The 25,058-nt window shown below is 46.4% G+C and overlaps 1 protein-coding gene across 1 annotated transcript in view; it reads right to left on the bottom strand.

Annotated features, from left to right (window-relative positions):
* Positions 1-6,526: 6,526 nt before the first annotated feature.
* The window catches only part of LOC118769105 (rho guanine nucleotide exchange factor 1-like), a 30,621-nt gene continuing 12,089 nt past the window's right edge, over positions 6,527-25,058 (bottom strand). Inside the window, exons 8-31 of the mRNA XM_036516119.1 lie at positions 23,668-23,697; positions 23,107-23,206; positions 22,720-22,795; positions 22,288-22,320; positions 20,323-20,502; positions 19,696-19,831; positions 17,953-17,964; positions 16,521-16,679; positions 15,774-15,961; positions 14,829-14,975; positions 13,736-13,818; positions 13,498-13,623; positions 12,977-13,091; positions 12,188-12,288; positions 11,727-11,801; positions 11,331-11,406; positions 9,733-9,900; positions 9,132-9,219; positions 8,418-8,525; positions 8,108-8,166; positions 7,755-7,898; positions 7,424-7,540; positions 7,119-7,264; positions 6,527-6,601 (exon numbers count right to left, since the gene is read on the bottom strand). Coding sequence (XP_036372012.1) covers positions 6,527-6,601; positions 7,119-7,264; positions 7,424-7,540; positions 7,755-7,898; positions 8,108-8,166; positions 8,418-8,525; positions 9,132-9,219; positions 9,733-9,900; positions 11,331-11,406; positions 11,727-11,801; positions 12,188-12,288; positions 12,977-13,091; positions 13,498-13,623; positions 13,736-13,818; positions 14,829-14,975; positions 15,774-15,961; positions 16,521-16,679; positions 17,953-17,964; positions 19,696-19,831; positions 20,323-20,502; positions 22,288-22,320; positions 22,720-22,795; positions 23,107-23,206; positions 23,668-23,697 — 2,542 coding nt within the window. The remainder of the gene's footprint in view (positions 6,602-7,118; positions 7,265-7,423; positions 7,541-7,754; positions 7,899-8,107; positions 8,167-8,417; positions 8,526-9,131; positions 9,220-9,732; positions 9,901-11,330; positions 11,407-11,726; positions 11,802-12,187; positions 12,289-12,976; positions 13,092-13,497; positions 13,624-13,735; positions 13,819-14,828; positions 14,976-15,773; positions 15,962-16,520; positions 16,680-17,952; positions 17,965-19,695; positions 19,832-20,322; positions 20,503-22,287; positions 22,321-22,719; positions 22,796-23,106; positions 23,207-23,667; positions 23,698-25,058) is intronic.

Genomic DNA, 25,058 nt, shown 5'->3' with positions numbered 1-25,058 from the left:
AAGTAATGTCAACGCGGCAGTCTTAAAATGAAACCAAACACAGTATCACGTGAAAGCGACAACAGAATTTCCGCAGATATAAACTGATAACACAGGGACAATCGACTCTTTCGGTTTGAAATGCGGACAGCAGCAGAAATGCCACTGAACTGCGGTGAGTCAGAGAGTGAACAGTGTATTTAAATTAGTCTTAATCGACTGAACATCATACACATCTGAGCTGCACAACTCACCCTAGATTCAACAGGCTCAAAATCCAAAACACCAGATAATTGTTTCACACAGGAGAGAGCCTGAAGAGATGGGTTAACCGTTTAAGATTTAAATATCTGTACAGAATTCAAATAGCTGTTCAATTTACTTTAATATTTCTGTTTAATTTAATGCTGATCATTCCCCAGTTGGGCCTTGGTCAGCACGCTACAATAAGAGAAACAAGTTTAATACAGAGGCAGTTTGGCCTAGTTATTGCAAACTTGTGTAGTAGGTAGCTAACACTGGCACAAGTAGTATAGTATGGGATATAAAAATGTGAGTTAAGTATTTACATTTTATTTCTTTTCAGCATTAACGTCCTCCTGGTAAAATTCCTTATACTGTGCCTGTAAGTCAGAACAGTGAGTTTAGTACATTTCAAACGTCAGGGGTAAGAAAGATACACTGAAAAAGAGAAGTCAAGTTCAGGTAGTTAACTCCAAATCTTTGATCGCAACATAAGCAGTTGCAGTGCTTGTGTCTCTCTGCTACGTACTTACACGTGACTCAGGCCTGGATTCAATTAACGTTTGTCCATAGCTTTGATTCAAAACTAAATGCAAGTGTTAGTTTTGTACTTCATCGCAGTTGACAAATCCAGCATTCACCAAAACTGATGAAAAAAAATTATATTTGTATTGGGGGTTAAAAAAAATGTTATCCAGGGAGCAGAGATGTGTGCAAACCACCTATACATGCAAAAGCATGATGCAGGTTTGGATGTTCTTATTCAGATTCAGCAAGTCAGAGGTTTTCTCTGAGAAATCAGCAGCCAATAAGGACAGCACTAATAGAATCTCTGATATTGATTGGTCTGCTGAGACTTGTTTGTGCTTGAGTTTGTTCAAATGACACATCACTCACCGTTATCTGTAATACAGTCAAAGTATTGCCAAAGCAAAGCAAAGTCAAACAAGATAAAAAAATCAGATGACTGCTTTAGTACAAATAAGACCATTATTGCAGAAGAATGTATTGTGATAGTCTACAGAAGAGGGGATTTCACAGGTGAACTGGTGCACACTGGCTTTCACTCTCTATATCACCCATCTTAACTCCCCTCTCCTCCCCATCCACCTTTATTCTTTTGTTGAGTACTGTCCTGTTTCACTGGGCCCTGCACTGCAGAGAGATAAGTGGAACCAAACCACAGATATTTTGTATTCCTTCTTTTGATGATAGATATGACATTTTTTTTTTTTTTTTTTTGTTATTTGATGTTTTGTTACCATGGTTTGGTAAAAACCCGGCTTATCTTTGGAACACGGATAAAGCCTCTCCTGTTTTTGATTTGAGCTGAAAGTGCGCGCGCGCGCGCACACACACACACACACACACACACTTATTCTCTCACAGTGAGCTGGCAAGATGAGGAGGATGGCTGAAATGGCAGCCAGTCTCTTTCATATATGGCAGCCTCTACATTACCGCCTTTTGCAGTAGCCTATTGTGTTTCTGTGTGCTATAGACTCAGCGTGGAGTTACAGCGCTGTTTCAGCTATTACACAGACACCACCCACAACCAGTCTATCTCATCTGTCATCCAGCAACTCAGCGAGGGAATGTCTTATATGGAAGGCCTTTTATGTGCTGTCAGTGTTTGTCTGGTTCCATTTAAACATTTCGGTGGCACACACAATGGGTGGTTTTAAATGACATATTTATTTATCCAACCATCGCTGAACCAGCAGAGCTGCCTTTTTCACTCGGTACGTTTTCCTTGTTACATCTCTCACGGGCCTGCCAACCAATTTAATTTTCCATTCAAAATTATTTTTGGCATTGGTTGATTAACCTATTGCATAAACACACTGCAAGGTAATAATTAATAATTAAAGCTAAATGCATCAATTATGAGAGCCAACCACCATACAGCCACAATTAATCTGCAATGGTATAACACCTTCATATGGCAAATGGTACCATAGTTGCTATGGTGCTATGGCATGTCTCACTTTCAGAATAACTGATACTTAAAGTTTCACAACAACTGACACCTTAGTTTCGACAGTTAGGCCGTTTATTGCTTACATCGCCCCCTTGTGGTCTTGCAGCATAATGCGTTCTTTGCTTGCTTGATTTATGGCCTTTAAGAATGTTGTGGTTTTAGTAAATTTTGAGCACCTGTGTAAAAGTCACCTCCATTCAATCGATATGGAAGTAGGCGTTATAACTGTACGTACTTTCAGCATTATGGAGCTTGTGGCATTGTATTTTCCATTTTTCTCTTTTTGCCCAATTCCGTGCCCCTTTTCCCATTTTTCCCCTAAGAGAAAAACTGAAAATTAAGTACTTTTGTCCTTTTATTAAAAAAAGCTCATTAAAAAGTAACTCAACTCTTAACACATAAAATAGAATTTATATACTTATATATACATATCATTATGTATGACTACTAACACACACCGCTTGTATCTCCCATACACATACGCAGGAGCTGCAAGGCTCCTAATAGAGCTGAAATCATAAAAAGTTATGAGAACAGTCAGAGTACTGAGAACACTGAACAAGATTCCAGAACGGTCAGAGGGTAATCAGGACAAGTAGAGTAATCCAAATAGACAGAGAATAACCACAACAGTCAGTTTTCTGATCAGAGTAATCTCTTATTCCTTATTGTGTCTAATTATGTCTTATATATCTGTCTTAGTACTCTCTGGTCAGTGAGAATTAATCAGGTTAATCAGAATGGTGAGAGGACCCAGCAGTGTCATTGATGGAGCTATTCAGCCACCAGCATTCAGGGAATCATGGTCAGATCAAAGAAAAAAGAGATCTTTAAAGTTTAAAGATATAAATAAGTAACCAATCAATGTGCTACAGCACTATAATGCATTATTTCCCCCAGGTCTGCGGTGTGGCCTTGTGCATTTGTAAGACAGTCAGTGAGTTGTGCAGTGGGAGTCTGTGCATTTTCCCCTGCAGTTATAATTAGGAATGCATAATACTTACACCATTTCCCCAAAACCTCATTTCATGGATGCAGCCACAAGGAGTATCAGTCACCACAGAGCAACATTGTGCAGTAAGCAGATACTGCACAATTCCTGTCTGAGACCAGAACTGTCAATCACTGTGGGGGAGGTGGAGCTCTCCGACAGAGTGAGGTACAAGGAAGAAGAGTATCACAGAACACGCCCACTAACCCTGACACGACAGTCTAGTGGAGAAGATGGAACACCGTTCTCAAAATTCTAGAACAGGGTGTTCTGGTGATGTCTCAGGACTATTTGGCTAAAACACAGAGACATAACAGAGTGAGAATAGGGAAATAGGGGAACACAGAGATATGCTCAGTGCCTATTTCTAGCTTTCAAATAATGTAATTGTGTAATTGCACCACAAGGTTAATAGGCACTTACTGTTTTACAGCAATGACAATGTATATTTGTAATGATTGCTTGAATAGGAATGGCAGCTCTCCACAATAATAATTGTATCTCTGTGCAGGATTTAACTTACCAGCTCTTCAACTTCGGTCACACTCAATACATATTACCGATATTGTATAAATATCTGCACATTGGAAATATACCTCCACATGAAGTGCTGTATGAATATTCTGTATGATGACACGTCATTGCGTGATGCTTTCGGAAAGGACAGGACACGGAGAAGAGCGAGACACAAACTCTAGGTCTTGGGATAGGCGTTTATTACAGTGTGAGTGAGAAAAAGAACACTCAGGATAGAGAAACCTGCCTTACCCACCCCTGACAAGTTCACTGACTGAAAATATCAGACTAAAACAAAGACCTGATGGGAAAACATCTTCGTCCTCTCAGACTTCTTTTTTTTCTGGTTCTCGTTCCCCGGCTTCTCATCGTTCATAGTGATTTTGTGTCATATGAATATGAACACAATACATGCGGATGGGCATGGGGACTATGAGTGTACATACTGTTGTGACTGAGGACAACAAGAACATATCTTGATTCAGCATATGTGGATTTTGTTGCATTGACATATTAAGTATCAAAACATTAATTCATAGAAAAAAAATGTACATCTGTCTCTTTGGTTCTGTCCGAAGTCTGGATTTGAATGGAAGAATCAATACAAGCAACAGCTGCAGTAATAATTATTACAATCCGTTCTGTAATATCTGAAAATGAGCAAATACAAAAAAAAAAAACAAGAATGATACAAATATCTGTTATTACAAACATTTCATGTCCTGAAATCTCTGAGTAACAACAGTACACAACAAAAAATTATAACCCTACAAAATATGATAACACGCCCCTCCTGCTGCAGTCAGAAACAACAGCTCTGAGGGTAACCGAAGTGACCCAATTTACATAAACGCAGCCAAGTTAGGCTGTAACATGGCTGTTACACGCCTGGCCCTTTGCTCCCAACTGATCCTAGATAAGTGATCAGCAAGTTGTCACTTGCCACTGTCATTAGTGATACAGCAAGCGCTGTTCAGAGATCAGCAGAGACTGAGGAGGGAGGAGGTGGCTTAGGGGTGCAGCCTGTAATAGTCTCTCTGTGTCAGTATAACTGTGGCAGTGGTGAATCTCTTTAGCAATACGCGCCGTCAGTGTTTACGCTGAACAAACGCCCATGTCTATTGCTTGTGTTCTTTGCACACATTACGCGATTTCCCTGCAGAGGTTAGCCACTGAGCTTTCCCAACTCCACTAACCTGTTCTCTCTGTTATGACTTCCCTTCCTACCTTTCTTACTCTTCTTTTCTTTTTCCCATTCCCAAAAACACACACACGCACGCACACACACACACACGCATGCACATGCACACACACACACACACACACACACACACGTATACACACACATACGGACACACATTCAAATATCTGTATCTACATCTATATTTATGAGGATAAAGGCTTCAATTATCACTTTTTCACTATACTTCCTAATTTACAGTAGGAGTAGCAGTAATTAGCCAGACTATAAAACTGAAATAATTTTTACAGTTAAGCTGTGCACACACTTAATTGGGGAAGAACTACACCTGGAGACAAAAAAAATTCTACAGATCCTGTTAAATGAATTACATATGTCATCATAATTAATAATCTAGAATAATACTTGCAAAAGCTAATGCTGTAATTGATCTCGTCTGTCAAAGCTGATTTCTTTTAGATGCAGAATTGCTATTTCATACATACAGCCTTCATGAAGTCTCTAATTTCTTGTTAGCCACTGTTGTAATGTGTTTGACCTCGTCAAACAAAAATGTAGAACTCCAGTATGTTTCAATCTGTTGTATTAGACTACTACACATGGAAAATGTTTGGATGGTTGTACCAAGGCCAACCAACACTGTAAGGACTCTGAATTCAGGTGCGCTTGGCATGTCTAACATTACTTTTCCAGGTGTTCATTAGCAAAATAGAAACACTTTCCCCAGCAAGTTAAAATAAATTTCAAGCTTCAGTTATGGACACAGATGTTACATGGCAGGGTGGTTGCAGGGTAAAGTGTTAGTATGTTTACCTAAGAGCAGTTCCAAGGTTCCCTTTAAACTATAATAATGATTTCTAACACCAAGTTTATTTTTAGTTATGAAGTGAGTGTGTGTGTGTGTGGGGGGGGGGGGGGGGGGGGGGGTGCAATATTGCCCTCACATATTAAATTGGCTTTTAAAAAATGTCTTTGAAACTAATGTAAACAGTCAAATAGAAGAATGCAAAGATGCAGACAGGGACAAACACAAACACACACATACATGCATGCACTCACATCAACAATTTCACTTTGACCCATATTGTAGTTCTGCAATGTCCAAGCCCCCCCCTCCTGGAGTGTCCGGCTTCACTACTGGTTGTGACTCACTGTCAATCTCCAGAATTAACCAGGGACAGCCTTTGAGCAGAGACTAGCCAAAAAAAAATTCCAGGAAGCACTAATCAATCACCCCAAAGCAAGTCCTCCACACACGTCCAGCACGTAAAGTGATCTGAGAAAGGGAAGGACAGAAAACGAGTGAAGATGAAGGGAGAGAGAGCGACAAAGAATGAAAAAATACAGGAAATAAAGAGGATAAAAGAGGTTGGAAGGAAAACAAGGTGAGACTGTTAACAAGGTGAGATATTTTTCATCATGACATTACAATCACAATTCGTTAAGATTCTGCCCCTGGTCCTTCAATTCACAAAACAATGGTCATTGAGCCTGCAATGTCCAAATGAAAGATCCACACATCCATATATCTGCTAAATAAATAAATATAAATGTAAATATATACTACTGACTATTTGCTGTAGTTTACCTGTTCATCCAGCACAGGCAGTATGCCTCACTGGAGGTGAGCCCCAGAGATTACGAACTTGGAGAGGAGCTCTTGTAACCTGTGGTACTCATCTTCCACACTCTGAGAGATAAGAGAAGGAGGGATGAGAAAAAGCATATACATGGCATTTTAAAAGCACTCCTTTAGCGGTTTCCATGAGCAACCAGTAACATTGTAGACGCTTTGCCTGCCATTCAGTGTCAGATATAACAGTTAACAGTTTGTGGCTATAAAGCTAGACACCTAGTGGAGCAATGACCAAGCCATGTTTGTATTTATATGATCCTCATCATGAAGCGCAGTAAGCTGCAGCGCAATATAGCGCACATACAGAGGTCACTCTTTCTTTTTCTACAGTCCCACTTTGGAAAGCAGACTGCGGAGCCAAGTCAGTGCAGGCCACGTCTAGGACTAGCCAGACTGCGCAGGGCAATTTGCAGCCATCGAAATACAGCAAAGTGTGCTTTGTAGATAGTTAGCGATATGTTGTGCAGCTGAGTTCTGCAGCGCTGCAAAATAAAGGGCAGTTAAAGGGATGACGGGTTCTGAAAGTGAAGCCCTCTGACTCCCTCCCTCTCTCCATTGCTCCCTCCCTCACCTGCAGATGCCTCAGGTGTGTCTCCAGCCTGTTGAGCTGCTTCTGTGCCTCCTCCATCTTCTCCACGGATATCACAGTAGAAGCCCCTGTCCCGCCACCCTGTCCCGCCTTAACCTCTGCGTCTCCTTTTGGCCCATCCTCTTTGTCTAGAAGACAGTGACGTACGTTTGCGCTTACGGGGGGTTCATCTGTTTGACAGGCACAAGGGGTTTGATCTTCACCATAGCTTCCCTAGTAAGGTGGCGTAACATGGGTATGAACCAAACCATGAGTCTCAAACACAGGTGACGTGTGACGTACGGTACCTGCTATTGGACAGCTTTCTGAGTCTGGCTCCGCCCCTTCATCCTTCTCCGTTGCTGTCCCTTCTGACTGTGCCTCATCCGGAGAACTTCCATCCACCAGCTGCCTCAGGGACTCAACTTTACACAAAGGAGGGAGGCAGAGAGAGAGACAATGAGATAGGGAAAACAAAGCCACTTTCACACTGATAATGCAGGCAAAATGCCGGCATTGCTCACGCCACCACACTTAAACCACAATACAGGAGGATCAGAGAGAGGACAACAGCAGGAGAGAAGGGCAGAAGAGGCCAAACATCACCATGGCGATTTCCATTAGCCAATCAAATCTTACTGTCTTTCAGTGCCTCGTTGGCCACCTTCTCCTGCGGGGCGTTGCTGTGGGCGATGAGGTCGAAACCGTTGGCCAAAAGATGATCCATCAGCACGTGGGGAGACTCTCCTCCTCTGCCTTCAGACAGACTGTCCCCGTCTCTGTCTATGGGTTGAAGGAACAAAAAATACGTTTTAAATGTGCTTATCAAACAAAATGCCATCAAAAACCTAGCCTAGCCCTGGTAGGCACTACTGCTTCCTCAATACCGAGAGAAAAAATAATCTAATGGATGATTAAAACAACAATTAATATTTAAATAAAATAAATGTTTATATGTTTACTTCGCAAAAAAGACTGTGCTACTGTCTTACCACCGCTGGGTTTCGGAGTTACTCCTCCATTCTCAGAAGAGCTGTTCGAAGTCTGATTACTGACAGGGGAGGGGGGGGAGAGAGAAAGGGGGAGAGGAGAAAGGCAGGAAAAGGGGGGAGAGATTGGAGGGGGGGGGTAATTATTATGGTTAGTTGCGCAGGACGACTTACTTGCTGTATGATGTAAGAGACGCTGTAATTACAGTTCATGTTAGTTCACACTAAAAATAACAGACAGAGAGGAATGGAGACATCTGTTAGAGTCCGGTGTGTACGGAGTGCGTATCTCTGCGCCGGGGGGGTCACTCACGCGCTGGAGCTGTACGCGGCCCCTGGCAGGACCAGGTTCTTCCTGCCCAGGATGGAGCCACCGCAGCGCTTCAGCTCTGACACCGCGTCCTTGATCAGCACCATCCAGCTGCCGGGGGGGGGGGGGGGGGGGGACATGGAGAGGGTCAGCGCGAGTGGCTGCCAAAAACCGTCCAAAAGCTGCCCCCTGTGCCTCCCCCCCCCCACCCCATATCTGCTTTCTCATGACACTATTTGCTCAGCTGTTGGAACTCAGCTGTTCAAACCTGCAACCTTTTGGTCACGAGCCCTGCTCCTTACCACTAGGCCACACTGTTGCCCCAGAGCTGCGTCATATTGCAACGTATGACAACAGCTACTCATATAGTTTGGCACAGACAGCAACTATTACAGCTGGTTAGGCAGCTAGTCACCTGCCACAATCAGAAACTTTATCAAACCACTGCAGTGAGCCCAGTAGCTAGGCTAGCTAGCTTGTTCATAGCCTAATTATCCAACTATTCTCACAGCTACATGCAAGATTGGAAAAGGCAAAATACAGAACAAGCAACCGCTGATGACTTCATTAGCACACAGCCTTGCGTAATCAGGCGGTAGTAAGTCAGATGACTATCACTACACCCCTCTGTCCTGTGACCCCGTCGCCCGTCTCTCCTCCTCCCTCTGCCCCCTCCCCTCCCCTCCCCTCCCCTCCCTCCTCCTGCCCCTAGCTCACTTCTTCATCTCCACCGGGGAGTGGGCCACCAACTCGTAGATCTGTGCCCCGCTGTCCCAGGTGAAGATCACGTAGAAGGCCTTGCGGTCTGCAGAGAGGCAGAGGGACATGGGTTTAGAGAGCAGTCCGAGAGAGAGCATCTCAGATACCGTGCGAGTGCCAGGTTAGCGCATTTGAGCTAGTGTGTCAGTGTATGAGTCGGCGTTTGTTGTGTCAGAGCGAGTGTGTCAGCGTGCCTGAGTAGGCGTGTTAGTATATGAGAGTGTGTGGGTGTGTACAAGCAAGTGTGTGGGTGTGTCTAAATGAGTGTGCGGGCATGTCTGAGCAAGCACGTGGGCGTGTCTGAGGATGTGTGTCGACCTGTCTGAGCAGGTGTGTAAGTGTATGTGAGAGTGTGTGGGCGTGTACGAGCGAGTGTGTGAGTGTTTCTGAGAGAGTGTGTGTGTGTGTGTGTGTGTCTGCACAGGTCTGTGTGCGTGTCTGAGCAGGTGTGCAGATGTGTCTGAGCGGGGCTGTAGGCATGTTTGAGTGACTGTGTGGACGTCTGAGCGAGTGTGTCAGTGTTTCTGAGCAGGGGTGTGGGCATGTCAGAGAAGCTCACCTGTGGCCACCTCCCTGAGGAAAACAGAGTCCAGCTTGATGATGGGGCTGAGCATCTGCTTGCCCTCCTGCACGCCGGTGTTGCTCTTACTCTGACACTTCAGCACCATCTTATCATCCTGCTTCTGCAGCAGCACCAGCAGGTCTCCCAGCAGCACGCACTGGACGTCTGCATGCAGAACAGAGACAGGCTCCATCACACCTGCATCCACACCCACACTGCACATCCGCACACACAGCACACAGACAGGCTCCATCACACCTGCATCTACACCCACACTGCACATCCCCACACACAGCACACAGGCTCCATCACACCTGCATCTACACCCACACTGCACATCCCCACACACAGCACACAGGCTCCATCACACCTGCATCTACACCCACACTGCACATCCCCACACACAGCACACAGGCTCCATCAAACCTGCATTTTAACTCACACTGCACATCCCCACACACAGCACACAGACAGGCTCCATCACACCTGCATCCACACCCACACTGCACATCCCCACACACAGCACACAGGCTCCATCACACCTGCATCTACACCCACACTGCACATCCACACACACAGCACACAGACAGGCTCCATCACACCTGCATCCACACCCACACTGCACATCCGCACACACAGCACACAGGCTCCATCACACCTGCATCCACACCCACACTGCACATCCACACACACAGCACACAGACAGGCTCCATCACACCTGCATCTACACCCACACTGCACATCCACACACACAGCACACAGACAGGCTCCATTACACCTGCATCTCAACTCATACACAGAACACACATGTGCACCATAACACCCCCATCTCTACCCACACAGACCACACACACACATGCACCATTCCCCCTGCATCTCTACCACACAAAGCACACACACACCATTCCCCCTGCATCTCTACCACACAGACCACACACACACGCACCATTCCCCCTGCATCTCTACCACACAGAGCACACACACACACACACCATTCCCCCTGCATCTCTACCCACACAGACCACACACACATGCACCATAACACCTGCCTCTCTACCACACTGCTGCTGGCATTTAATATGAATCTAACCCACTGCAAAAGAGATAGCAGTCTGACATGATGGATTATGGGAAGGCTTGGAACCTAAAGCTGGGAAGTTCAGCTCCATGGGAAGGAACTACAGCTGCATCCTTAAGCAAGGACCTTAACCTGATTATTGTTGATAAAAATGCAGCTGTGCAAATAGATAACATGGGAAACTGAAGCTATGTAAGTAGCCCAGTATGAGGGGGTCTGCTAAACACATATGTAATGTATTTTCTTTATAATTTGTATCATCTGTACATTACTGTTCATAGAATTATATGTGAAATTCTGTGTGTTGACTTTTGAACACATTATGCTTTGGCAGTACATACATGTGATCTGACAGAGGGACGGAGGGGATATATAATCAAAATATAATTGAAAAATAAACTGAACCCAATATGAAAACAGACCATATTTTTTTTTCTTTAAAGAATAAAAAGAGATGGGGAGATCCCTGATCTCTAAAGGGCCAGTAAAAAGCTGAGGGGGGACAGGGATACTGAACCCAGAGCTTTCTCCTTAGTGACCCTCCAGGTGACGGGTCCCTCGTAGATCATCTTCTTCTGGGTCAGGTCAATATTCTGAGGTGGGAGAGAGAGAGAGAGAAAGGAAGAAGAGGCAGGAAAGATGAAAGAGAGGGAGAGAGAAGGAGGGAAAGAGGGACAGTAGAGGTACAGACAGGAAGACCAAAAGGGAGAGGGAGGGGAAGAAACAAAAGAAGCAGAAGTAGAATGAGAAGGGTGAGCACATAGAGGTTTAGTGGAATCCCAGACTGACATAACATCGTTCTTAATCTGTAACATGCTACTTCATCATCTCATAATACAACACCAATGCGCAGAAATCCCTGCAGGGAACTCTCTGCCCCCCTGCCTGTCCCCTCCCCTTCCCTCCCTCTCACCTTGTATTCTAGATACAGGTCATTACTGGGCTTCAGGCCGGAGGTGTCCAGCCTGCGCTGGTAGTCTTTCAGGGTCTGTGGGAGAAAGCCAGTCAGCCAGACACTGAAACAGACAACACTCCTGCAGAGGGTGCAGCACATTCAGATGACACGCTCTCTGTGCGCTATTTTTACTCTCCTTCCTCTGCCATCATTGCCTTGTGACTACATCCTCTGCCCCCTCCCCTCTTTCTTTCCTTCTGCACTTGTTTCACTCAGCTAGCATTCGTCATGTTCTCCCCCTCTCCTTCCACCCATCCCGCTCCTGTCCTTGTTGTTCTCCTCTCCTCTCTCTTCCTTCCCTCAGTCTATCCTTCATGTACTCCTTTCTTTCCCTCACACGGAATCCCCCCCCCAATCTTCCCTCGCTCCCCTCCTCCTCCTCCTCCTCCTCCTCGTCCCCCGCCCCCCACCCCCCTCACCAGCAGGTTCTCCATGTCTTTCACTTCCTCGTTGACGTGGTTGAGGATCTTGCGACAGCACTCGGCAGCCTGCTGGACGCTCTCCTTCTCCTCCTTATTCTCTGCAGTTTGAGCCAGAGGAGGAAGCAGTCAGGACAAAAACACACTCACTGACGCTGGCACAGATGAGCAGAAATGCTGTGTACAGAATCCAAATGCGTATGAAGACTTTTCACTAAGAGGAGAAAACTGGCATAGTAAAACTATTATGGAGGCAGACGTGCCTGATGGAGAAAGAGAAGATCTAAAAGCAAAGATGCTCAGAATCACACACAGCTGCAGATACAGAGCTGGACAGACACACAGACAGATACTCAGGTAAAGCCCTGACAGACATACAGACAGGTACTCAGTTAAAACCCTGACAGACACACAGACAGATACTCAGCTAAAGCACAGACAAAACACTCAGTTAAAACCCTGACAGACACACAGACAGGTACTCAGTTTAAGCCCTGACAAACACACAGACAGGTACTCAGTTAAAGCCCTGACAGACATACAGACAGGTACTCAGTTACAGCACAGACAGATATGCAGCTGATACATTCAGGTGCTCAGTTAAATCAGGCAGACCACACAGACATGTACTCAGTTGAAGCACAGAAAAACCACAGAGACAGATACTCAGCTAAAGTACAGACAGACCACACAGACAGATACTCAACTGACACCGCCGGACGTGAAGACACACAGACAGCCGCCCAGCCACATTTTCAGCGCTAATGCATTCTCAGGGCTAACACGGACCTGTGCTTTTGGCAATGTTCTCTAGTAGCAGCGGGTACTTGGTGAGTCTCTGCATCTCTATGGGAATGATGTCCTTCAGCTGAAGCCTCCGGCACTGCGGTTTGCTCTCTGCCTCCTGAGAGACACATTTGGGTTAAAGGAATTTAGAGGCACACCAGCTCAGACTCTGCAAGGGTGCTGCAACTATATCTACTGCATTCACGTTACATTTTAATGCATAGATTATGACTCTGTAAACAAGTTAGCTAGCTTATTTGCCACTGTAACAATAATTATAAAAACTACTCTTATTATATAATCTGGAGTACATTGGTATGTTGTTTCTCATTTACTGTAGTACACTAGTACACTAGCTCTTGTAATATTCAGAACCCGGCTGTTTTTTCTTTCTTGACAGCAGCTGGGATATGTAGTAAAATTAACACTGAGGTGCTTTCATACACACACTGTTGGCATCTTACGAGGAGGACAAATGTCTGCGTTTGGAGGTCTGGCCCCTGTGTCTTGGTTGCCACGGGTACCTGTATGAAGGCGTTGAACTGCGGGTCTTTTTTCTGCCTCCCTTTGATCTGGTCCAGCGCGTAGGATTGGTGGCTGCAGAACCGCGCGGTCAGCTTCTGAAACCAGTCTCCCTCCGCCCCGCTGAACTGGAGACACAACAGAGCCGGCATCACCACAACCACGCCGCGCCACGCCCCGTTCTCGCTTCCGCAGGGGTGAGCGCGACACCCCGTCCACACGCCGTTCCGCCTCACTCACCCTGTTCAGCAGCGTCCTCCCGACGGCCTTGACGATAAAGCCGCCTTCCTGGCGCAGATTCTTCAGGTTGTCATAGAAGTTATCTGTACCGGTATGAACAGCGCACCGCGTCAACAACCAATGCCCAAACAACCCCCCTCCCACACCCTGCTCTGTACTTTACATTACATTCGTTTAGCAGACCCATTATCCAGAGCCATTGGTTACAATTTTAACCATTCATACAGCTGGATATTTTACTGAGGCAACTGTGGGTGAAGTACTTCGCCCAAGGGTACAACAGCGGTGTCCCAGTGGGGAATCAAACCTCTCGGATACGAGCCCTCCTCTTTACCACTACATTACACTGCAGTTCAGTCTAAGTCTCTAGGGATCTTCTGTTCGTCAACAAACACTCACAGAGTCATGATACAGACAAAACATAGGGAGACTAGACAAGGTACCACAAAACTGAACCCTGGACCCTCGAAGTAAACTGGTCATAAGGTTCACAGTTCACAGTTCACATGTGGTATAACATCCCGATTCTGACCTGGAATACAGGTGGACAGCCGTTAGTTACTGCAGTCTTAGACTTGCACTATGACCCTGACCAACTACTAGAGCAGTTCACCAAATTACATTACATTACATTATTGTCATTTAGCACATGCTCTTAGGTTACTTACTTGCTTAGGCTACAATTTTATCCATTTATACTACTGGATATTTTTACTGAGGCAACTATGGGTGAAGTACCTTGCCCGAGGGTACAGCAGCAGTGCCCCAGTGGGGAAAATGAACCGGCAACCTTTCTCTAAGCCCTCCTCCTTACCACTACACCACACTGCTGTCAATACAGGCTAAAGAGAGTGGGGACCTTCTATTCCTCAAGAATTATGACAATAAGCTCAGTCAGGAGCACAATCGCCACAACAAAACAGTCACAGCAGTGTCCCAGCGGGGAATTGAACCAGCAACCTCTCAGTTATGAGCCCTTCTCCTTTCCTCGTGCCATGCTGCTGCCCTAAAGAAAGGCGAAGGATGTGTGTGCAGCGCAGGGACTGCATGGGGACGGGCATACGGGCTCTCCAGCTCGGGGGTGGGCACTCACAGTGCATGTCGATGATCTCGTCCAGGCTGGGGAAGATGGCGGCCAGCTCGGTGAGGGTCATGATCTCCTTGCGCTCCAGCGGGCGGAAGAAGACGTTCTGCAGGACGCTCAGCATGCGCACGTGGGCGTGCTCCGTGATGAACAGCTCTGCGGGAGAGAGGGGGGGAAAGAGCCGTCACTCTCCTGCCTGCATCTGTCCCCTGCTCCTCCTCCTTCCCATAATCCCCTCCACCCCCCCAAACTAATGCTGCATTCCCCTGCTCTCCTCCCACCCTGACTCTGACCATGTGCTCACCTGCTAATCACATATCTGATGTATTACTTGCTCTTTATTTTGTGCCGTATCGCAGTGTTTTGGATTCTGTGATGTATGGTACTGTGTGCACTTGGCTTCCCTTAGTTTCTAGGCTGCCTGGTCAGGTTAGGACAAGCTAACTTGTGGTAGGGTTTGAATGGTGTTATGCTCACACTCACTGGTCTGGGAGTGTTGTTAGCCTAGTCTGACAATGTTGCTAAACTGTATTTATACACCTCTGTTCTTTTGTGCTGGAAGTCGCTCTGGATAAGAGCGTCTTCTAAATGAATGTAATGTAATGTAATGATCTGAGATCAGTGGAGAGCAGGGAGTGGTTTGGGACACTTGCGTTATGTGTTCAATCTTTAGGCAATACCTATTCCCCTGTCCCCTGCTCCTCACGCAACTGCTGACTTCACAAGTTTTGTTCTGCATCGTTTCCAGGTAACGGTGCTAAAGCTCTGAGCACACGCACACACGTTTCGATCAACTGAGCTGATAACGCTTCCCTTCACTTCCTTTCTTACAGATGGCATCTCTCTCTCTCTCTCTCTCTCTCTCTCTCTCTCTCTCTCATCTGGACTGTAAGAACTCTCTCCGTTTCTTCCTCTTTCGTCTCTCCAGCCCTCCGACTCCTCCCCGCTCCTCACCGTTGATGACCTCCTGCCTCTTGATCTCCTTCTTGCTCAGGTTGCTGAGGGTGGCGCTGGAAGCCTGCTCCCTCCAGTTGGGCGGGTCCTGCTCCAGCTCCAGCAGCCTGGGCTCCACCTCCTCCTGGGGCGCGGCCAGGCCCGCGGCAGCCAGGGGGCCCTCCAAGGGACTGGCCCCGCTGTCCGAGCTGAGGGGGCGGGGAGGGGAGGGCGTAACCAGCAGGGAGGGGGGGTGGAGAGAGGACGAGGAAGTAGGGGAAAGAGGGGAAAATGGAGAAGTTTGAAAGGAACAGCAAAGGAGAGCAGTACAACAAAGTTAAAGTCAAAACAAAGTCCCTTTCCCCCACTGCTTTCCTCCACCATCTGTATCTCCTGTGTTTCTGCTACACCCCTCCCCACCCATCCACTAAAGCCACCACATTCTAGAAAAAAAATATCTTTAGTTATCTTAATCCCAAAACCATTCTAACCCCATCACCCTGTTCCTATTCCCTCTCCTGTCAGCCCTCACCTCTACACCGTTGTGTGCGTTTGCTCTCTCTCTACAGCAATGGTATCTTACAGTGTCCCGTTCCAAAAGTGTTCATTACAGGCCTGTGTCTCTCCCAGCGTGAACTTTTTTTTAAAGTCCAGACAGCTGGCTGGACGGTGAATCACTCGGTCAGCGAGTACGAAAACGGTTCGAGTTCCTCCACCCCCTCCTCCTCCTCCCCCCCCCCCCACCATCCGTCCAAGTCGATGCCTTACAAGGAGGCGTGGTGGGGGGAGGGCGAGAGGGGGTGCACGATGGAGGAGGCGGCCTGCAGGTCCACGTCGCTGCGGGAGCGGGACTGTTTCTCCCGCCCGGAGCCGCGCTTTGAGCGGCGCCTCTCCACATGCATGCTCTCACTGCGCCGCACTCCGGTCCTGGGGGAGAAGGGGGAGGGGCAGGGGGCGGAGCCACAGGGGAGCAGGGGGCCACATTGGTGGGATGAAGGAAGGAGGTGGGGAAAGGGAGGAGGGAGGGAGACCGTGGGGGCGGAGCCACAGGGGAGCAGGGGGCCACATTGGTGGGACAAAGGAAGGAGGTAGGGAAGAAGGGTGGGAGACAGCAGTGGGTGGGGCCAAAGTGTAGGTGGGGGCGGGACATGGGGCGGAGCCACAGCAAGGGGTGGAGAGTAGCAGAAAGGAGGAGGGGCATGGGGAATGTGAAAAACCAGGAAGTCACCCATGGGTGGGTGGGGGGATGGGGGGGGGGGTGGGTAGACAGAGGCAAGGATGATAAAGAAAAAGCAGGAGATGAGGAAGATGAGGGTTTATGAGGAATAACACAGGAAAAAAAGTGAAGGTAAATAAAAAAGTGAGAGAATTCAGACAGAAAAATTGGTGAGAGAAAGCGTGAGTTCAGAAAAGGCCCAGAAGGGACACCAGCAGAGAGACACATGAGTCCCGTTATATGAATATCAGCTGAGTAAGAATTAGCCAAACACAGATCCTTTCGTGTAAATTTGTACTTAACCACTTCAACATCTCATTTTTCTTCTACTTACAACATGCCAGCACATAAGCACTCAGATCTCAACCTTACAAAACAAACAAGCCTCACCGCTCTGCAACTCAATTCAAAGCCGATTTATTTCACAACCTAGGTCTCTAAGGACAATCAATACTTAACAAAATTACTTTTGTGTGTGCTAGTGTGTGTGTGTGCGGGTGTAGTACTTGTATAGTGTAGGCAGCTGCTATTTATGAATACGTGCCAAAAGCTTTTGTGAGCAGAACACCAATACACAAGTGACTGTGTGCTTTCCTTTTGGACTGTACCGAGTCACTGCATGCCAACTGTTTAAACAGCATTATATTTAGCTTAGCGTGTGCTCTTATACAGAGCAATCTACAGAGCTGACGATTTTTTAACGTTGTCATCTCAAACAGCTGGATATTTGCTGAGGCAATTCAGGTTAGGTACCTTGCCCAAGGGTACAACAGCAGTGCCACCCCCGGTAATCAAACCCCTGAGGTAAAAAGCCCTGCTCCTTCCCACTACACCACACTGCTGACTGTACAGTATGACCTACAGTATGCAAATTCTCATACGCCAATGCGTTGCTGTCAGTTAGGTGTGGTGTGTGAGTATTGCACAGAGGCCTGGCCAGACCAGGCCAGGATGACAATCCGCTCCACTGCTGCAGAGACCCACCTTGTCTTGCGTCTGCAAAAACACGGGACAACACTGTGTTACACACCCGAAAAGAGCCCCTGCTACACACACACTAAAAAAAAAAACGGAGACCCCCGCGCTTAGCAAGCACAAGGCGAGCACTCGAATGGAACCCAAAGGATGGCAAAGCACAAACATGGCTCAGAATAAACCGCAACAAAACCAGCCTAAAATCCTCTAACAGAGATGGTGCACAAGCAAGCACGCAACACCGCGGACAACATACGCCCAGACAACATATTCCCCTGCCCAACCCCCGCAAAACAGGCATGCTTATGATTCACAGAAAAAATATCATAAAGCACTGAAACCTAGGCCTACATTTCAGCGAAAATTGTCCACACGCAATGTCCGACGTCACTCACCAGACGCAATAACCTGCTTGAGTTACTGGTTCCCCAAAAGTAACAGAGAGGCCATAAGCGAAGACAAACACCTCATCCTGTCTGGCAATGCAACACACAACGTAGCGCCGCATAAGACACCACAGCGCCCCCGGGGGCATGGAGGGCACACAACGCGCACACAACTGCAGCTTCCCCAGAGCAGGGGACTTGGTGTAGCAGCGACAAACACATTGCGGATTTCAAAATGGCTGCGCTGGCTCCTGCAGCTCCACATTCTTTAAAGGTGCAGACTATCAAGAGACAATAGATGTACACACAGGGTCAGTCTCTGAACCTTGTAATCAAAGACTAAAGCATGGTATACTGTATTTGCCTGGGGGATCATCTCAAGTTCACCTTCATTAAAGAAGGACTAAAAAAAATCTATCCTCGGAAAGGTTATTTTGATGTAACAAGTAGCTCACCCATGCAAGAGGGTATCACTAAATATTTTCCCTTAGTGTTCTTTCTTCAAAGAGTTCCCAGAGTTGCATTCAGATGTTTATTTAGCATAAAGCTGTTCATGTAAGTAACTAACTATTATAATAGTTTTAGTGATAAATCAGTTCAGAATTCTTGGACAGACAATGCTGCACAGTTAAATCATTTTTGTACTACTTTGTCCTTTACAGAATGTGCAGTACACAACTGCACATGGAAATGCCTTCAGTTGCTTGTCTTCACTGTATATTACAGCAAAACAGTCCTTCACACGTACTGTATTACATGAAAAGATGGAGCAATACAAATGTTAAGACTGAAAGTGGGACGAGGACAGATGTTAAGGGAGATGGTGAGAGAGGGGACAGAGACCATGAGCGAGATGGTGACAGGGTGACAACGGGGTCAAAAAAAAATGGAGCCGGCAAAGGAAGAGGTGGAACGGGGTGGTTGGGACTGCTGCTCCCAGTAAGGGGCCGTCTCCAAATTCCTGCTCCTTGTCTCTGCAGCAACAGCGGCAGCAGCGAGAGCGACAGCACACAGCAGGGACACTGCACAGCCAGCCCCAACCCCGGGGACTTTTCGACCACGCCCCCTCATGTCAAACCCAGCTGTGATGATGCGGACAGTGAGAGCCCACCCGCAGAAACCACCGTCACCTGAGGAGTGCTGCCGTGTTTGTTATCTACCTGTGGGCTTCTTCCCTGTCCTGCTTACCTGTGTCCGGCAGCTTCTTTGCCATTGAACATTACACTAGGGTACCTCCGCCCTTTGACCGTATATGGAGAATTGTGGCGGTTCTAAAGCGGCGTGCTGGTTCTCCTCTGTCTTTACACGTGTGGCTCTCCCTCACTGTCAGTGTGTCTGCCTGTAAGCGTGAGGGGTGCCCTCGCACCTGTCTCCGTCCTGGCTGTCCTCCGGGGGGGTTTCGTTGGTTGGGGGGGGCTCCCAGACGGACAGCCTGAGCACCGCGGGGGACAGGTCCCCCGTCTCCGTCGCAGGGTGGGCATCGGGGCGACTGCTGCTTGGGCCTGAAGGGATGGAGAGAGAGGGAGAGGGGGGGGAGAGGGAGAGAGAGAGAGAGATCTGTCAACATAATGATAAAGAAAGAACTGTGTTGAGATAGTCATAGCTGGTCACTTAATGTACCATGTATGCCAATAAATAGTCAGCTGTACATAGGTCTATCCATTCCCAAGCCTCAACCCTCTACTTAAACCCCTTCACCAGCCTGAACCCCCTATCTTAAACTGATTCCAAAAGCTTTGATCCCCCGTCTTGAACCTTTTCCCCCAAGTAACCAAGTAACCCCAAGTAATTGCAATCCGCCATCGCAAAACATCATATCTAAAAAACACATAATAAATACTATGTAGACATTGTGATATAAGGAGACAACTGGGGGTGTGCTGAGGTCCATCCAGGGGTGGGGTCCACCCCTAAGCATCCCCATACCGCTGGCCCTGGCTTTGACCCCCACCCCCCTTCAACCCATTCCCCAAATATCAACCCCCCATCTCACCAGTGTCAGTCTGGGAGGGGTCTGGGCTCGAGGTCAGACCGATGCTGACCCCTAGCCCATCGCTGCTCTCTGGCACCTGGAGACTTGCCGCATTGGCCCCCGATTTCCTGTGTATGGGGGGGGCTGGGGTGGGCTCAGGGGCCACGATGCGGGAGGGCGGGGCCACTTTCTCTTTCTCACCTGAAGAAGGAGGAGACTGTTCTGTTATCATGGTCTGTAATTTCCATCTCTAGTCTGTTCAACATCATACATCAATCACACTGAACACACACACTCACACGCAACATCTTGGACACTGATTACTTAACTAACAAAAGCTCTTAATTCACTGCATCATCCAAGTAAAAGTTACAGCTCTTTAACTTGCATATGATATGAAGCCTGTGTATTAGTTCCATTGGTTAAATGGTTACATGTCTTGCTTTACATACTGAAAGTTAGGACTGGTTTTAGGAAGCAATATCTTTGACCTTCTGTGCCTTCAGTATCTGTCCATGTATAAACTGCCAAGAACATTGGCAATTTATACATGGACAGATAATTAATCAACACTGCACTAAGCATTAATAATACAGAGAAGGTGGTATTTTCAGAGGGAAAGAGTGTGAGATATACAGTAGGGTCAAGATTAAATCTTGCTCCAGTGTAGTCTTATCTATAACTATTAGTAACGAATTTAAAAATCTCTTTTCATTAATTTCAGTAAAAGCTGAATTTATACCCTTGCAAAAGTGTGTAGAGTACAAAGCTTGCTAAGCTTTTGTTACTCAACCTCTAGAGCAAACAGCATAGCAGATAGAGATAGAGAGATGTAGAGACAGAGGTAGGCAATCTGGATAACTTCTGTAAAAAAGAGGGTTAGTCTTTAGGATGTGGTTAGTTCAGTGCAACCGAATCTAAGTCCTTAGTTTCCCATGGTTTCAGAGGATAGTCTGAATGGTGATGACAGTTCTGAGTCACGCCAAAAGCTCCAAGTTCATGCACAGGCTGAATGTTTAAAAAAACCAATCACCAACAGAATGGTATTCCCAGGACTGAGCTGGAACGATGAACTCATGGCTTTCCACAGAACATGAAAGACATGTCCAATCTGACGGTATCCCAACATATTTGTTGTAATGACTTGTTGAGTATTGAGAGAAGCTACGATTTTAGCACGGGGAGCTTCAGTAACTACCACAGGAAGGATGTGGCTGATTAACAACATCACGGAAATACAGATCCTTCACGCATTTTTTTTTAACATCAGTTCAAAGTATTTTGCATTGGCCATAATCCTTATGTAATTTATACCACTGAAGTGTCAATGATATTCTGTTGTTATGTAACGTTGTCTCAAAAGCTTTTCCCCTGTTCTGAAGACATCTTTAGAACTAAAAAAAAAAATCCCTCCCTGTCTGACCTGTTCCACACAGAACTGCCTCAGAGCCTCAGACCCTCAAAGTTATTATGTTCAGCTTCTCAGCAAATGCAGGAATGGACTCAAACCACATTTACTGATGCAAGATGGTATGCCTAGTTAGGATCAAATGCTCCAGAGGCTTAAAAAACAACAGTATGTTGATGAACCGGTCATACAGGCTTTTTCTTTGCCAAAGAGCCGTTTATCACGTCAGTGAGGGGTTTACACTGCCTCACTGGTAATATAATTTATGCAAAGTACTTTCAACATTTCACAGGCATCTGTTGCATTCTCGAGCACCGTAAGAAAATCGTAGCCTGTGCCATAAAAGAACTATGAAACAGAATGAAACCGCACATCCCCCTCTTATGGAAAAAACATTATAAACTGAATATGTAATTTGTTACTAGCCAACTCTGCATCCCCCAATCTCAACATCCCGTTCCCAACCCCCTCCATTTGATTTGGTACATGCTAGCATGCAATGGATTGGATTAGTATGGAAGTGACCATTTTCTAAATAAAGGGGTGAGGTAGGGAATGGTGGGGGAAGGTTGTGGTACCTTCATTCTCCAATCTACTGGGTTTGACATCATCTGAAAAAAGAAAAACAGGACGAGACAATTTGTGCTTTTTTCCACCAAACGAGATCTGCCACAGGGACAGATCCTGAAGGTTTCAGATGCTCAGCAAGCTGCCGGACCACACATCTTCAGTCCAGAAAAGAGCACAGCAAACTACAACTTTGAATTAGAACAGCAGTAATTTTGTATAAAACCTTCACACAACCCATTTCATGTGCTGATTAACACAGCCACAAACTCATTTATATTTATAATGATGTGGCACACTGTGGAACATCTTATTAGGTCCATAATGGCCGTGTAGACCAGTGCAGTACAACACAACGAGCAGAAACATCAGGAACAAAGCAGGCCATCATTGGAGTCATGGTACATCTGTAGCGCCTAAGTGTGGAATCCAAGACAACTCACTACTGCCCCCTATCCAGGGGATGTTGGGGAATCTCTGCTTGGACTTGGTGGAGTCTTCAAATATCCTCAGGGGATTCTGAAACAGAACCAGAGAACATCAGGCTCATAATCTGTTTTTTTTTTTTTTTTGGGCTATTTTCTGAAGTACTGTTAACACCAAACCAGTTTCTGCAAGTTGTGAAGAGTCCCACAGAGCACGCTCTTGCATCTAAAACAACTGCGTGCACGAAGGTGCTTCGTAACAATAACTTTTGTATTCACAATAAACCTACCCACCCTGACAAACTGGTCAAATAGGTTATATTAACGGTTAAACCCGGTCGCGGCAAGCCTAGAAAACCGCCTCCGTAACCCCGCCCAGCGCCTGTGTACACGAGACGATCTTGCCTTTTTCCTGAAAAAGCCCCTGGACTTCTTGCTGTCGGCCGTCCGGCTCTTCACGCCCAGGTGCTTCATGTAGTACACCACCGCTGTGAAGATGGCGGCACTGACGCACAACAAAGGAAGATTTAATCCATACAGTCTCAGTTATAGCAGGGTTTGAAAATATAACCACAACCTACAAGATATGGATACTCCCCCAAACAATCAGTGCCTGAAACTACTGTGAGGTTTTTAGAATATAATTAGCAAATGCTCCCCTTCATTCAGTGTGTACAGAACCTGTATGACTGCAAAAATATATAAAATTATGTATCTTACTACTCCTTTTAGGCCTTTTAATTTGCAACAGCTATTTATTTCTTCTGCTATGATCCTTGGTGGCAAAAAAAGTGTGACTCCGCTCACTGAGGCAGAATGCAGCACACACAGACAAAGAGCAGTGATGGATGTAAGCCATCTGTAGCCAAACCTGGCACTGCCTGAGGTTTTTCCACATGTGTTCATCTATAAACTCAACGCTGCAACTGAGGAACCAAATGTTAAAAAAAAAAAAAAAACACTCACTATTTCTCCTCTTCCATGCCGATTGTGGGCCTAAAAGACAAGAGACGGGCAGATGTCAGCAGAGGAGAGGACACCGTGCCAAAAAGACAAAACAAGATCCGCAGACAAAGACAGACATGGCGTTACACCCACTGACATAAATGTAAAAGGTCATCCACTGTACTGGTTTTGTTCCGTTAGAAAAGACATCCGTAGATTCTTTTTATTTGCATTTATTAAATATTTATATTCTGTCACGTGGTCTACTTTTTGTTGATGTGGGTTTCATTTAGTCGCTTACATTTTTGTTTAAGCTTTAACAAATACAATCGCAATATAATCATTTTGAAATGAATTGCAGGCTCCTTTCCAAATCAGAGTTTTCTCGACATCTCTGCTGGGCTTTGTTAAATCCTCCAAACTGGCCAAAAATGGCTTTTAACAGGATCTGTCTGATGCAACAAGTCTGCAAGTATTAAGAAATAAGATCCCTTTCGTTTCAACGAACACCAGAGGGGGAGGGGCTTTCTAGGGGTTTCCCATGATGAACCAATCGGTGCATTCCCTTTCTCAATCGTTTCCTTGTTTCAGCCAATCGGAGGCAGAGGAGGATCATCATAACGTAAAGGCAGAGCAAAGGGAGAAAACAAACAGGCTGTGTGTCTGAATGGAAGGCGAATGAAAGGGGTTTTGTGAAACAGAAAGGGACGATTAGGTGCCACAGAAAGACCATTCAGGTGAGCACACTGGGTCATTCCCACAGCTATTACATCACAATCAGAGCAGTGTTCCCATCACCGATTGGCTGTCAGCTCGCTTGATTAGGGAGATATATTTTTCTTATGTGTAACAGATCTCACCCTCATAACAAGGGCTGGATTAAATACAATCTCACTATCATGACTTCAATTTATGTGACTTGAATTCAATGCATTTGTGTTAATATTAATTATATTTTTTTACACGTTTTTTCATTCATTCCTGTAACTGTAAAAACTCCAGATACTGAGTGAAAAATGAAATAAACACATGCTGGAATTTGATACCAGACAGAATAAACGGCAATACATGGATGAGGGGGGGGTGCAGGAATCGGACTCTGTGCTAATCCCTAACAGAGTGGAGGCAGTGAGACAGTCTGCGTCGTCGTCCTTTCTGTCAGCGCAGCGACGACACGCTGCCGTGCACAGGCGACCGCGTTAAGCCCCTCTCGCTCCGCACTGAGCGAGCGCACTTTCGAGTGTCCAGACGGGGCGCACCGATTTTTCCCGTTGGAGCGGTGCCACAGAGGAAACTCCGCTCCTTCCTGCCAGCGTGGCACTGCTGACTCCATCGCTTTCTCCTCCGCCTCCTCCCTCGCCCCTCCCGACTCCTTCCCTCGCTCCGGTACAGCAAGGGGCCTCTGCCAGCCT

This window comes from Megalops cyprinoides, chromosome 21 (genome assembly GCF_013368585.1).
Source record: "Megalops cyprinoides isolate fMegCyp1 chromosome 21, fMegCyp1.pri, whole genome shotgun sequence".
In the NCBI taxonomy this organism is placed as follows: domain Eukaryota; kingdom Metazoa; phylum Chordata; class Actinopteri; order Elopiformes; family Megalopidae; genus Megalops; species Megalops cyprinoides.
The sequence above is the reverse complement of the archived record's forward strand: the minus strand, read 5'-3'. Positions and strand labels throughout refer to the sequence as shown.